General features: G+C 49.5%; 1 protein-coding gene across 4 annotated transcripts; it reads right to left on the bottom strand.

The window, feature by feature from the left end:
• Nucleotides 1–557: 557 nt before the first annotated feature.
• Nucleotides 558–6,256, bottom strand: CLEC4M (C-type lectin domain family 4 member M). 4 transcript variants are annotated; one of them, XM_055240260.1, is made up of 7 exons: nt 6,211–6,256; nt 6,047–6,130; nt 4,304–4,387; nt 3,362–3,931; nt 2,763–2,914; nt 1,931–2,043; nt 558–708 (listed from the first exon to the last, which is right to left on the bottom strand). In XM_055240260.1, exons 1-7 carry the CDS (start codon nt 6,254–6,256, stop codon nt 558–560), a joined length of 1,200 nt encoding a protein of 399 aa, XP_055096235.1. The 4 variants fall into 4 exon arrangements, with proteins under 4 accessions (XP_055096235.1, XP_055096236.1, XP_055096237.1 ...); XM_055240261.1 differs by lacking the exon at nt 4,304–4,387; XM_055240262.1 differs by lacking the exons at nt 4,304–4,387; nt 6,047–6,130.
• Between the last annotated feature and the right edge of the window lie 5,363 nt (nt 6,257–11,619).

Here is an 11,619-nt window from a genome sequence, read left to right as displayed (position 1 = left end):
CCACTTTATTATAAAGGCTACAACTCAGAAACAGCCAAATGGAAGACATGTATAGGACAAAGAAAGATGTGGGGGTGGAAGAGGTTGTGTGGAGCCTTCATGCCCTCTCTGGATGCCACTGGTTGACTGGGGGAATTAATTCCCTGGTGCTTCCAGCCTGCAAGATGAGCTCTGGCAACCAGCAAGTCCCCAGTCAAAAGGGTACACAGGGTGTAGCTGGAAGTTGAGCAGATGTTAGTTTGCACGGATGAGATAAAGCCCCAAGGGACAGGGCAGCTACACATGGCAATCCAAATAGTCTAATCTCCAAAAGGAACAGAGAGTGGATTCATACAACATATCAAGCCCGCCCCCTAAATGCATCCCACCCAGGTCACTTATAAAGCTCCAAGGATGGGCCGGGAACACAAGCTCTATACCAGGGAAACTTGGAGGCATCAGAAGGACAGAATAAGACCCAGGCTCATAGGGGATGAAAAATCGAACAGAGAACCGTCTCAGGGCATTTGTGAAGGTCCAAGGATGGAGAGAAGGAACCTGGCTTACAAGTGGGACAACTATTCGTCTCTGAAGCAGGCTATGGGCTTTTTGCAGATCCAGTAATTGTCGACGTTACATCGATTGTCGTTCCAGCCACTGCCACTAAATTCCGCACAGTCTTCATCCCCGCTGTTGTTGGGTTCTCCACTGTTCCAGTACCGCTGGAAGCTGCAAAGCCCATGCAGAATGTGAGCCTCTGCCCTGCCCAGTAGATGAGCCACATTCCTACCTTCTGCAATATTGATGCTTTAACATCTGCCCTACGTGTGTATGCTGGACACGCATTGCTCTCCACAGCTCATAATGTGCCTGAGTCATGTTGCCTTCAGTTCCTGCCTCTCTTGCTGTACCCCAGCCTTGGGAGGACTCCTACTGAGGCTGTGATTTTCTTTTTTTTCCTTTTTTCTTTTCTTTTCTTTTTTTTTTTTTTTTTTTTTTTTGAGATGGAGTCTCGCTCTGTTGCCCAGGCTGGAGTGCAGTGGCATGATCTTGGCTCACTGCAACCTCCGCCTCCTGGGCTCAAGTGATTCTCCTGCCTCAGCCTCCTGAGTAGCTGGGACTACAGGTGCACACCACCACACCCAGCTAATTTTTGTATTTGTAGTAGAGACGGGGTTTCACCGTGTTGGCCAGCATGGTTTTGATCTCTTGACCTCGTGACCCACCCGCCTTGACCTCCCAAAGTGCTGGAATTATAGGCATGAGCCACTGCACCTGGCCGAGGGTGTGATTTTAAAATACAAACCAACCAATCTGGGGTCTGTACTCCCAACCACCTGCCTTATTGGGCTTTTGCACTCCAAGCCACTATCCTTCTGCCCTAATCACCCCAAGGCCAGGTGTCAGGCAGCTAGGCAGCCTCTATGCCCCAGAGCCCACAAAATGCTTCATATCTGCCCATCTTAAGCCTGCTTGCCTGGCCTTGCCTTTTTCTTCCCATACAAACCATAATAAAGGCTCTGGCCCACAGTCCCCCCCACGACTTTCCCTCATGACAGACCCTGGTGCTTCCCCAGGTGGCCCCCTGCTGTGAAATGTGCGCCCTCTAGGAACCTGGGGGTAGGATAAGCTACTCACTTTGTGTAAATGGCAATTGTCTCCTGAGCTGGTGGCCTTACTAGACTTCAGACTTCCTATTAATACACTGTATTTTAACACACCCACCCACGGGGCAAGCTCCTCTTGCAGCTCTGCTGGTGGAATTCTGGGCACCTTTCATCCTGTCTGGGGAGGTAGGTATGAAGACCACCTTCCTCAACTCAGTGAAAACCCCAGACTCTTAGTCCTATGGGGTCAGGGAGGTTGGGGGGGACCCCCAGGGAAAAACTCAAGTTAGAGTTGCAGGAACCCAGCCCCACTGGATACAGTGCCCCTTTCTCCCAGAATCTACCTGGATGACAGAGGTGAGCCGTCCACCCATTGCCACGTGCCTTCCTGATTTAGGTCTGAAAGTCCCATCCAGGAGAAGCGGTTACTCCTGGAAGTCTGCAGCTGCAGGAAGTTCTGGAGGGTAAAGGAGGAGTCAGGAGGGAGCTCTGCTTCCCATTTTCCAGGTTCCACCTCCCCGTCTCTTGGCAGGAAGTTCTGCTTTGACATTAACCTGCAGTTTTCTGGTATATCAGGTCCTGAGCCTCCTCATGTCTGAGCCCCTCTCACATCTGTATCCCCACGACATGTGTGTCCTGACATGCAGGCATGCATGCACAGCTGGCCTCTCCTCACACGCTCCTGTGAAGGCTGCATGTTTATCTATTTTGCATGTCCTGTGCATGTCCACACGAATTTACTCCTGACCGGGTTTCATGTACTGGAGCCAGATTGGACCCATTACTAATTGCTGGCCTAGCACATCTCCTTTCAGCTCTGCACTGAGTGACAGCACATCGACAGCTTGAAATCAGCCACAGTGGGAATATTTACACCAGGGAAATTGGCAAACAACACATCAGGAATTTTCCCTCCGGAGAGCTGGTTGTTAAACACTTGCAGCATGCCACGGTGGTTTGCTTGCATTTGACGTTTCCCCCAAAATATTCACATGTGTGCAGATCTGGTTTGTATTTGCTTGAAGGGTACCTGGGACTCCTTCATTCATATCCTTCTCTTCCCGTCTTTCCAAATAGAGCAAAGCCCCTCTTCTGCAAAATCCTCTCTGAGTACCTCCTCCCCAGTTGGCCAGAAGCCATGCCCCAGGCCAGGACGGGGACCCCAACCAGGTGTACCTGCTCCTCAGCACTTTTGATTACGACGAGCTGGGCCCCCACTTCCTGGCAGGCGGTGACGGAGTCGTGCCAGTTCCGCTGGGAGTTAGACATGAAGTAACAGTTTCCTTGGAAGAATGTCCAGTCCTTGGGACAGCGGCAGCACAGGCGTTCTGTTGGGAGAGGCTGGTCAGGGCTGGGCTCAATTAGGTCGTCCATATTCCCATATCTGCCCAGCCTTCAGGCCCTTGAAAATCAGGGCCCTTCCTTGACTGTCCATGTCAGGTGGACCATTTGGAATGGGGAGAGACCATTCCTCTCCCTACTTCCCAAGACTCTCCCTGATCCCCAGGAGAACCCAGGAGTCCTGGCTCCATCTCCTCCAGACGGGGAGAAGTAGCAGCTTTAGAGCTCAGAACAGAAGGCAGCGGACTGGTTTAACTGAGTGCCTACTGTGTGCCTGGCCCACTGTGAACACCAAGTGCAATGATCGCAGTTACCCTGTGTTCTCATTTCACAGGGGAGGAAACTGAGGTTCAGGCAGGTTTGGTAACTCAAGTAAGGTCACATCACAGAGAGACCATCTCAAGCCCGAGGACCCTCGATGTGCAGGAACTCACCAAATGCAGTCTTCAAATCGGTCAGTTCTTGATAGATTTGCTGCTGCTTGGACTGGTCTGGCAACTCACCCACTGCAGCCTTCAGCCGGGTCAGCTCCTGGTAGATCTCCTGTAGCTTGGATTTCTCTGGCAACTCACCCACTGCAGCCTTCAGCTGGGTCAGCTCCTGGTAGATCTCCTGCAGCCTAGATTTCTCTGGAAGCTCACCCACTGCAGCCTTCAGCCGGGTCAGCTCCTGGTAGATCTCCTGCAGCCTAGATTCCTCTGGAAGCTCACCCACTGCAGCCTTCAGCCGGGTCAGCTCCTGGTAGATCTCCTGCAGCTGAGATTTCTCTGGAAGCTCACCCACTGAAGCCTTCAGCTGGGTCAGCTCCTGGTAGATCTCCTGCTGCTTAGATTTCTCTGGAAGCTCACCCACTGCAGCCTTCAGCCGGGTCAGCTCCTGGTAGATCTCCTGCAGCTTGGATTTCTCTGAGAGCTCACCCACTGCAGCTTTAAGCTGGGTCAGATTCTGGTAGATTACGTCTTGCTTGGATTGTTCCTGACTTAGGGAGCTGGGGACCTTGTACACTGGGCCACGAAGAAAAGGAACTGCAATTACTAAACACCTACTGTGTGCCAAGTCCTGAACTGAGCCCCATAGAGACATCATTTGTGAGAGCCAAGGTTTCGGTTAATCCCCTTTGAAGATGAGGAAAACTGACACCCGGAGAAAGCAGCACAGAAGGCCAAGGAGAACCAGGTTCTTCCCCTCCTCCTCCTCCTCCCTCTCCTGTCCTGCCCTAGAGTGGGGAAGGGCTGTGGGAGAGGCCTCTACAGACCCCCAGGGACAACATCTTGGCTCTCAGTCCCACCTCCCTCCAAGACCTGGCCACTCCAGGCTCTGTTCATAGCCAAAAGGCCAGGCCTGGGGACCCCAGACCGTCAGAACCTGCCCCTGACCTTGGACAAGGATGGCCACCAGGACCCCAGCCAAAAGCGCGAAGGAGAGGAGTTGCAGCACCAGGGGGCCATGGCCAAGACACCCTGAGAGAGGATACATGAGTCAGCCTGCCAGTGTCCCCACCTGAGCCTGGCCCAGGGAGAGCCTGGCCTAAATCCCTCAGCACCCCAGGACCCAGGAACCCCAGCCCCAGCGCCCTCCACTCCAACACCTGGGAATCCAGGCCCTAGCTCGAACCCCCCCAGGAACCAGGAACCCCGTCCCCAGCCTCTCCCTCCCCAAGTCCCAGGAGTTTAGGTCCCAGCCCCCACCTCCCCAGGTCCCAGGAACCCAGGTACCTGCTTCCACCTCCCCAGTGGAACAGGAATTAAAAGAAATTAAAGAATGTGTAGGCAAAAACTCAGTTGTATGTAAGAAAACTCAATTCCCCCTGAGGAAGAGAAAGAGGTGGAATCCTTTAAAAATTAACTGCCTGTTTGGCTGGGCATGGTGGCTCACACTTGTAATCCCAGCACTTTGGGAGGCTGAGGCGGGCAGATCACAAGGTCAGGAGATCAAGACCATCCTGGCTAACACAGTGAAACCCTATCTCTACTAAAAATACAAAAAATTAGCCGGGCATGGTGGCGGGCGCCTGTAGTCCCAGCTACTCGGGAGGGTGAGGCAAGAGAATGGCATGAACCTGGGAGGCAGAGCTTGCAGTGAGCCGAGATGGCGCCACTGCACTCCAGCCTGGGCACCAGAGTGAGACTCCGTCTCAAAAAAATAAATAAATAAAAAAAATAAAAATAAAATAAAAATAAAAAAAGAATTAACTGCCTGTTTTTCTGTTTGGCTAGTGAGCCTTATCTCTCCCTTTCCCAGGCATTGTGAAGACCCTGTTTCTCTAGCTGTGCAGCTGCAAGATCACTAGGCAGATAAACTCAAGTTGTAAAATATGTTTTTCCTTGAAAAGTAAGAAATGATGTAATCCATGTCTCAACTGAATAACTATCTTTGTTTCTCACTTCTGTAATATGCTTCCCCCTGCACAGATCTCCCTCTACCCCATGAAATGCTTAAAAGGTAACTTGACTCTTTGTTTGAGGCTCAGTCTTTTTGAATGTTAATCTGACCAGGCTGGTGCACCTAAATAATAATAATAATAATCCTCCTCAACCCCTCAATCTCTGTGATTCCTAAATTATCCTGCAACACCAGGACTCAGGAATCCAGGCCCCAGCCTCCACATCCCCAGGACCCAGGAGGAACCCAGGCCCAAGCTCCCACCTCCCCAGGTCCCTGGAACCCAGATACCTGCTTCCACCTCCCCAAGACCCACGAATTCAGGCCCCAGCTCCCACCTCCCCAGGACCCAGAAATCCAGGCCCTAGTTCTCATCTGCCCCAGGACCCAGGAATCCAGGCCCCTTCTCCCACCTCCTCTGGTTCCAGGAGTCCAGGCTCCAGTCCCTACCTCCCATGGACCCAGGTGTCCAGCTTCCAACCCCCACCTCTCTAGGTCCCAGGAGTCCAGGCCCCCTCTCCCACCTCCCCAGGCCTCAGGAACCCAAGCCCCAACCCCCACCTCCCCAGGTGTGAGGAGTTCAGATCCCTGCTCCCTCCTCTTCAGGACCCAGGAAACCAGGTCTCAGAATTTTCTTCCCCAGGATCCAGGATTCCAGACCCCAACATCTACCTCCCCAGGACCCAGGGGTTTGGGAGGCTCTGTCTTCCACTGTCTGCCCCCTAACTCTTGCCTACCTGTAGAGCTCTTGTGGCCATGTGTCTGCTGGAATTGAAAGTCTCTTGGAAAAAGTCTGATGCCACTGGTTGTCGGATCTTCTTCTGAATGGACAGACATCAGCTCAGAGCCTGGGCCATCCCTTCCCCTTACCCAGGATCCCAGAGTTCCAACCCAGCCTTACCCAGGAGGCCCAGCGGCTGCACCCTTGGTTCCTTGCAGTCACTCATGTTTTCCCCCTGTCCCCAGATGTTCAGGGCTCCTAGGGACCACAGCTTTTATTTTCCACCCTCTGATCCTCACTCCCTAAATCTACTGTCCCTCAGGAAGACAAACAGGAAGCTGGGTAAGGTCACATCACCAGAAAGGCTAGTGAAAGGAGTCAGAGCCTGAGATCAGCCTGACCTTGCAGGAATTTCAGGGAGGTGTTGGGGGATGGTCTGGAGTCGACAGGGAGAAGGACTCCTCCACCCATGACATGGCTGAGTGACAGGATGCTTTTAATAAAATCCAATTCATTCTAATGGAAAGTGACTTTGTTATGCCTCCCCACGTAGGGCAGGGGTGGGCAGGCAGTACCCTCTAGTTCCTGGAACCATCATGCCCTCTGACTTCCAGGATCTGCTGTTTTGGTCTGCGGATGCTCTCGTTCATGGGAATTTCCTCTGTTGTTGGGAGTTGGAGATGAACGATAATTGTTTATTTCATACCTATGATAGGCACATTTCCAACAGCTTTATAAAACTCATTCATTTAACTTTCCTACCCTGCAGTAGATCATGTGACCTCTAGTTTACAGATGGGGGAAACAGAGGCACTGCGAGATTAAGAAACTAGCCCAGGGTCACACAGCTGGTAAATGGTGGAGCTGAAATTTGAATCCAGGCAGTTCGCCTCCACACTCCACCCAGTTAACCAAAGAGGGTCTAATAACATCAAGGGCAAAATAAAAATATTTATAATAACTTTAGTTAGAATATTCCAAATTGGAACAAACCATGTGGCCACCAGCAGGTGAATGAAAACAAATATCATGGCATATTCAGAGGGTGGAATTCTATACAGTAATGAAAAAGCAAAGTACTGATACAAACAACAATTTGGATGAATCTCACAAGAGTTAAGAAACCCAGACAGAATGAATACATTCTGTAAGATTTTGAGTTTACATGAATTTAAAGAATGGGCAGAAGAACTAACCTTTGATCGGACTCAAATTGGGGGCTCTCTGGAAGGAGTGGGTGTAAACTCACCAGAATAGGGTAGAAGGAAGTTTTCTGCTGACAATGTTCCATATTTTGATCTGAGAAGTGGCTGCATGGATGAATTCATGTGTCCAAATTTCTTTTCTTTTCTTTCTTTCTTTTTTTTTTTTTTTTTTTTGAGACAGAGTCTCGCTCTGTCACCCAGGCTGGAGTGCAGTGGTGCGATCTGGGCTCACTGCAACCTCCACCTCCTGGATTCAAGTGATTCTTCTGCCTCAACCTCCCAAGTAGCTGTGACTACATGTGTGCACCACCACATCTGGCTAATTTTTGTATTTTTATTTATTTATTGGAGACGGAGTCTCGCTGTGTTGCCCAGGCTGGAATGCAGTGGTGCAAACTTGGCTCACTGCGCCCTCCACCTCCCAGGTTCAAGTGATTCTCCTGCCTCAGCCTCCCGAGCAGCTGCGATTACAGGTGCGTGCCACCATGCCTGGCTAATTTTTTTGTATTTTTAGTAGAGACGGCTTTCACTGTGTTGGCCAGGCTGGTCTCGAACTCCTGACCTTAAGTGATCTGCCCTCCTTGGCCTCCCAAAGTGCTGGGATTACAGGTGTGAGTCACCGTGCCTGGCCCATATGTCAAAATCTTTTGAACTATATATTTTAGACTTGTGTACTGTGTTGTAAATGTGTTATATATCAATTTAAAAATGGGAAATACAGAGGCAGTTCAAGATGGCTGATTGGAGCCATCTGGCACTCACCTCCTCCCCAAAGAAGAATTAAATAGTGGGTAGATAATCACTGAATACAGCAACTAAGAGAAAACACTGGAATTCAGCAGAGAAGTGATAGGAAACATCTGTGGCCTGGAAGGAGGGAAACAAGGCAGCTGGCCCAGCCTGGATCAGCTGGGAGCACCGGGTTGGGGGGCTTCCCAGTGCAGGAACAGGGTAAGTGAGAGATCCCCCACAGTCCGCATTCCCACCATGAACTTCTGAAGTCCTAGCTGTGGGAGAGCTCCTCAACCCTCATGGGCCATGAGACCAGTATAAGGTGCTGCTTGGAGTTGATGTGACAACATTACTCCAGAGAGGGAGCTGACTCTGGGTTCCACACATCCCCCAACACACAAGTAGTTGCAGCACAGCACCATTTGGAGAACCCAGTCCCCACCAGACTACATCCTGCCCTGGGGCCCAACAGCCCCTGCATCTCCATGCCCCTGGAGTCTGACTGATATCCCCTCACATCCATCCAGAAGACTACTGCAGTGCCACAGTAGTTGGACCCAGGAATGTAGCAGGGTCCCCAGCACTGCAGCCCACATACTGTCTTACGTACCAGGGAACAAGCAGTGGAGCACAGTAGGGAGCCTGTCCCCAGGAAAAAGGTAGGCGAAGCCCCCAGAACTTGAGAGACACCTTCCTAGGGCTGCTGCCATTGACAGCAAACCCCCACCCCTAGCAGCAGGGCCACCTTCACCTGTACACACCATGAGGATAGGCTCTAACCATCCACCACCACTGCAGCCACTGCCACTCAAGCACACTGCCTTTTCCTTCCCATCACAGCCTACATGCATGAACGCCACTGGAGGGGCCCGAGGACAGGCCTGCATGGCCTGGCACTGTCCTCCAGGTGCCCAAGCACACTACCAGGGGTCCTGAGGATTGCTCTGCTCTATCAGTCACCCTAGGCACATGCATGTATCATCAGGAGACCTAACAACAGGCCTAGAACAGGCTGGACATGGTGGCTCATGTCTGTAATCCCAGCACTTTGGGAGGCCAAGGTGGGTGGATCACCTGAGGTCAGGAGTTCGAGACCAGCCTGACCAACATGGTGAAACCCCATCTCTATTAAAAATTCAAAATTAGCCAGGCGTGGTGGTGCATACTTGTAATCCCAGCTACTTGGGAGGCTGAAGCAGGAGAATCGCATGAACCCAGGAGTCAGAGGCTGCAGTGAGCTGAGATCATGCCATTGCACTCCAGCCTGGGCTAAAAGGTGAAACTACATCTCAACGAACAGGCCCAGAACAACTGCCACCAGCACCAAAGCATGCTCTCTGAAGATCTGGGGTTCACCTCACTTTGTTCACCACTACTGGCATCTGTTTATCCCTCCCAGGGGCCCAGGCACAGGTACACCCAGCCTGCCGCTGCCACCACTGGGACCCAAGGACTGGCTCACATGGCACCCTTATCCCCAGCAAAGCCTCAGTGTAGCCTCTGCTAACAACTGCAGCCTAAGACGCTGAGGAATTTACAGATACCACTCATGATATTTATGGTTAAAGAAATCATACAGAGACTACACTGCTGCATGCACCCAGTCAAAGCTAAAGTGACTTACCCAACCAACACCATAGATACATCAACAGCAAAAAGTCTTCCCCTATGAAAGCCAATCCAAAAAAATTGGAAGAAGCAACTGTTACACCACATACATAGATATCAATGTAAGAACACAGGAAACATGAAAAGGCAAGGAAATAAGACACCTCCAAAGGAACACAATAATTCTCCAGTAACAGATTCCAATGAAAACGAAATCTGTGAAATTGTCTGAAGAATAATTCAAAATAATGATCTCAAAGAAGCTCAATTAGATACAAGAGAACACGGATAAACAATACAAAGACTACCTGAGTGTGGCGATGCATGCCTGTAATCCTCACTAAGCAGGAGGGTCCCTTAAGCCCAGGAGTTCTAGGCCAGCCTGAGCAACATAGTGAGACCCCCATCTCAAAAAATAAAAAATTCAAAGAAATCAGGAAAAAAATTCAGAATATGAATGAGAAATTCACCAAAGAGATTGAAATTATTTACAAAGAAGCAAACAGAAATCCTGGAACTGAAGAATTCAATGAGTGAAATAAAAAATACAGTTGAGAGCTACAAAAAAAAAAAAAAGATTAGATGAAGCAGAAGAAATAATTCCAGAACTTGAAGACAGGTCTTTTGAAATAATCTAGTCAGATAAAAACAAAAAGAGAATAAAGCATAAAAAGAAAGAATAAAGCCTATATAATATATGGAGCATCATAAGGTGACCAAATATTTAAATTTTGGGTGTATCAGAGAGAAAAGGCATACAGCACCTATTTAACAAAATAATAACTGAAAACTTCCCAAGCCTAGGAAGATTTAGACATCCAAATATAGGATGCTCAGAGAATCCCAAATAGATACAAGCCAAAAGGACTTCTCTAAGGCACATTATAGTCAAACTGTAAAAAATAAAAGACAAAGACAGAATTCTATAAACAGCCAGAGAAAAGCATCTAGTCACATATAAGAAAACCCCTATCAGACTAACAATAGATTTCACAGCAGAAAACTTAAAGGCCAGGAGAGAATGGGATGATATATTCAGAGTGCTGAAAGAAAGAAACTGTCAGGCAAGAATGCTGTATTAATTCGTTCTCACGTGGCTAACGAAGACAGACCCGAGTCTGGGTAATTTATAAAGGAAAGAGGTTTAATTGACTCACAGCTCAGCATGGCTGGGCAGACCTCAGGAAACTTACAATTATGGTGGAGGGGAAAGCAAATACATTCTTCTTCATATGGTGGCAGGAAGGAGAATGAGTGCCAAGCAAAGGGGGAAGCCCCTTATAAAAGCATCAGATCTCATGAGAACTCATCTGCTGTTACCAGAACAGCACGGCAGAAACCACCCCCATGATTCAATTGTCACCACCTGGTACCTTCTACAACACAAGGGAATTATGGGAACAACATTTCAAAATGAGATTTGGGTGAGGACACAGCTAAACCATATCATTCCACCCCTGGCCTCTCCCAAAACCCATGTCCTCACAATTCAAAACACAATCATGCTCTTCCAACAGTCTCCCAATGAGTTAAAGTCTTAACTCATTCCAGCATTAACTCAAAAGCCCAAGTCTCATCTGAAACAAGGCAAGTCCCTTTTGCCTATGAGCCTGTAAAATCAAAATCAAGTTAGTTACTTCCTAGATACAATGGGGGTACAGGCATTGGGTAAATACACCCATTCCAAATGGGAGAAATTGGCCAAAACAAAGGCCGCATGCAAGTCTGAAACCCAATAGGGCAGTCATTAAACCTTAAAGTTCCAGAGTAATCTCCTTGGACTCCATTTCTCACATCCAGGGCATGCTGATGCAAGAGGTGGGCTCCCATGGCTTTGGGCAGCTCTGCCCCTGTGGCTTTGCAGGGTATGGCCCCCTCCTGGCTGCTTTCATGGATTGGCATTGAGTGTCTGTGGCTTTTCCAGGTGCATGGTGCAAGCTGTCAGTGGATCTACCATTCTGAGGTCTGGAAGACAGTAGCCCTCTTCTCACAGCTCCACTAGTCAGTGCCCTAGTAGGGATTCTGTGTGGGGGCTCCAACCCCA

Source organism: Symphalangus syndactylus, chromosome 13 (assembly GCF_028878055.3).
Source record: "Symphalangus syndactylus isolate Jambi chromosome 13, NHGRI_mSymSyn1-v2.1_pri, whole genome shotgun sequence".
Classification (NCBI taxonomy): domain Eukaryota; kingdom Metazoa; phylum Chordata; class Mammalia; order Primates; family Hylobatidae; genus Symphalangus; species Symphalangus syndactylus.
This window is presented reverse-complemented; position numbering and strand designations above follow the sequence as displayed.

What these genes read in the sequence shown, in the direction of transcription:
- CLEC4M (XM_055240260.1), bottom strand. Translation starts at nt 6,256, where the DNA reads ATGAGTGACTGCAAGGAACCAAGGGTGCAGCCGCTGGGCCTCCTGG. An exon ending in TGGCCACAAGAGCTCTACAG is followed by an intron (nt 4,388 to 6,046) that starts GTAGGCAAGAGT and finishes ATCCTCTCTCAG; the next exon opens with GGTGTCTTGGCCATGGCCCC. An exon ending in GGTGGCCATCCTTGTCCAAG is followed by an intron (nt 3,932 to 4,303) that starts GTCAGGGGCAGG and finishes TTCGTGGCCCAG; the next exon opens with TGTACAAGGTCCCCAGCTCC.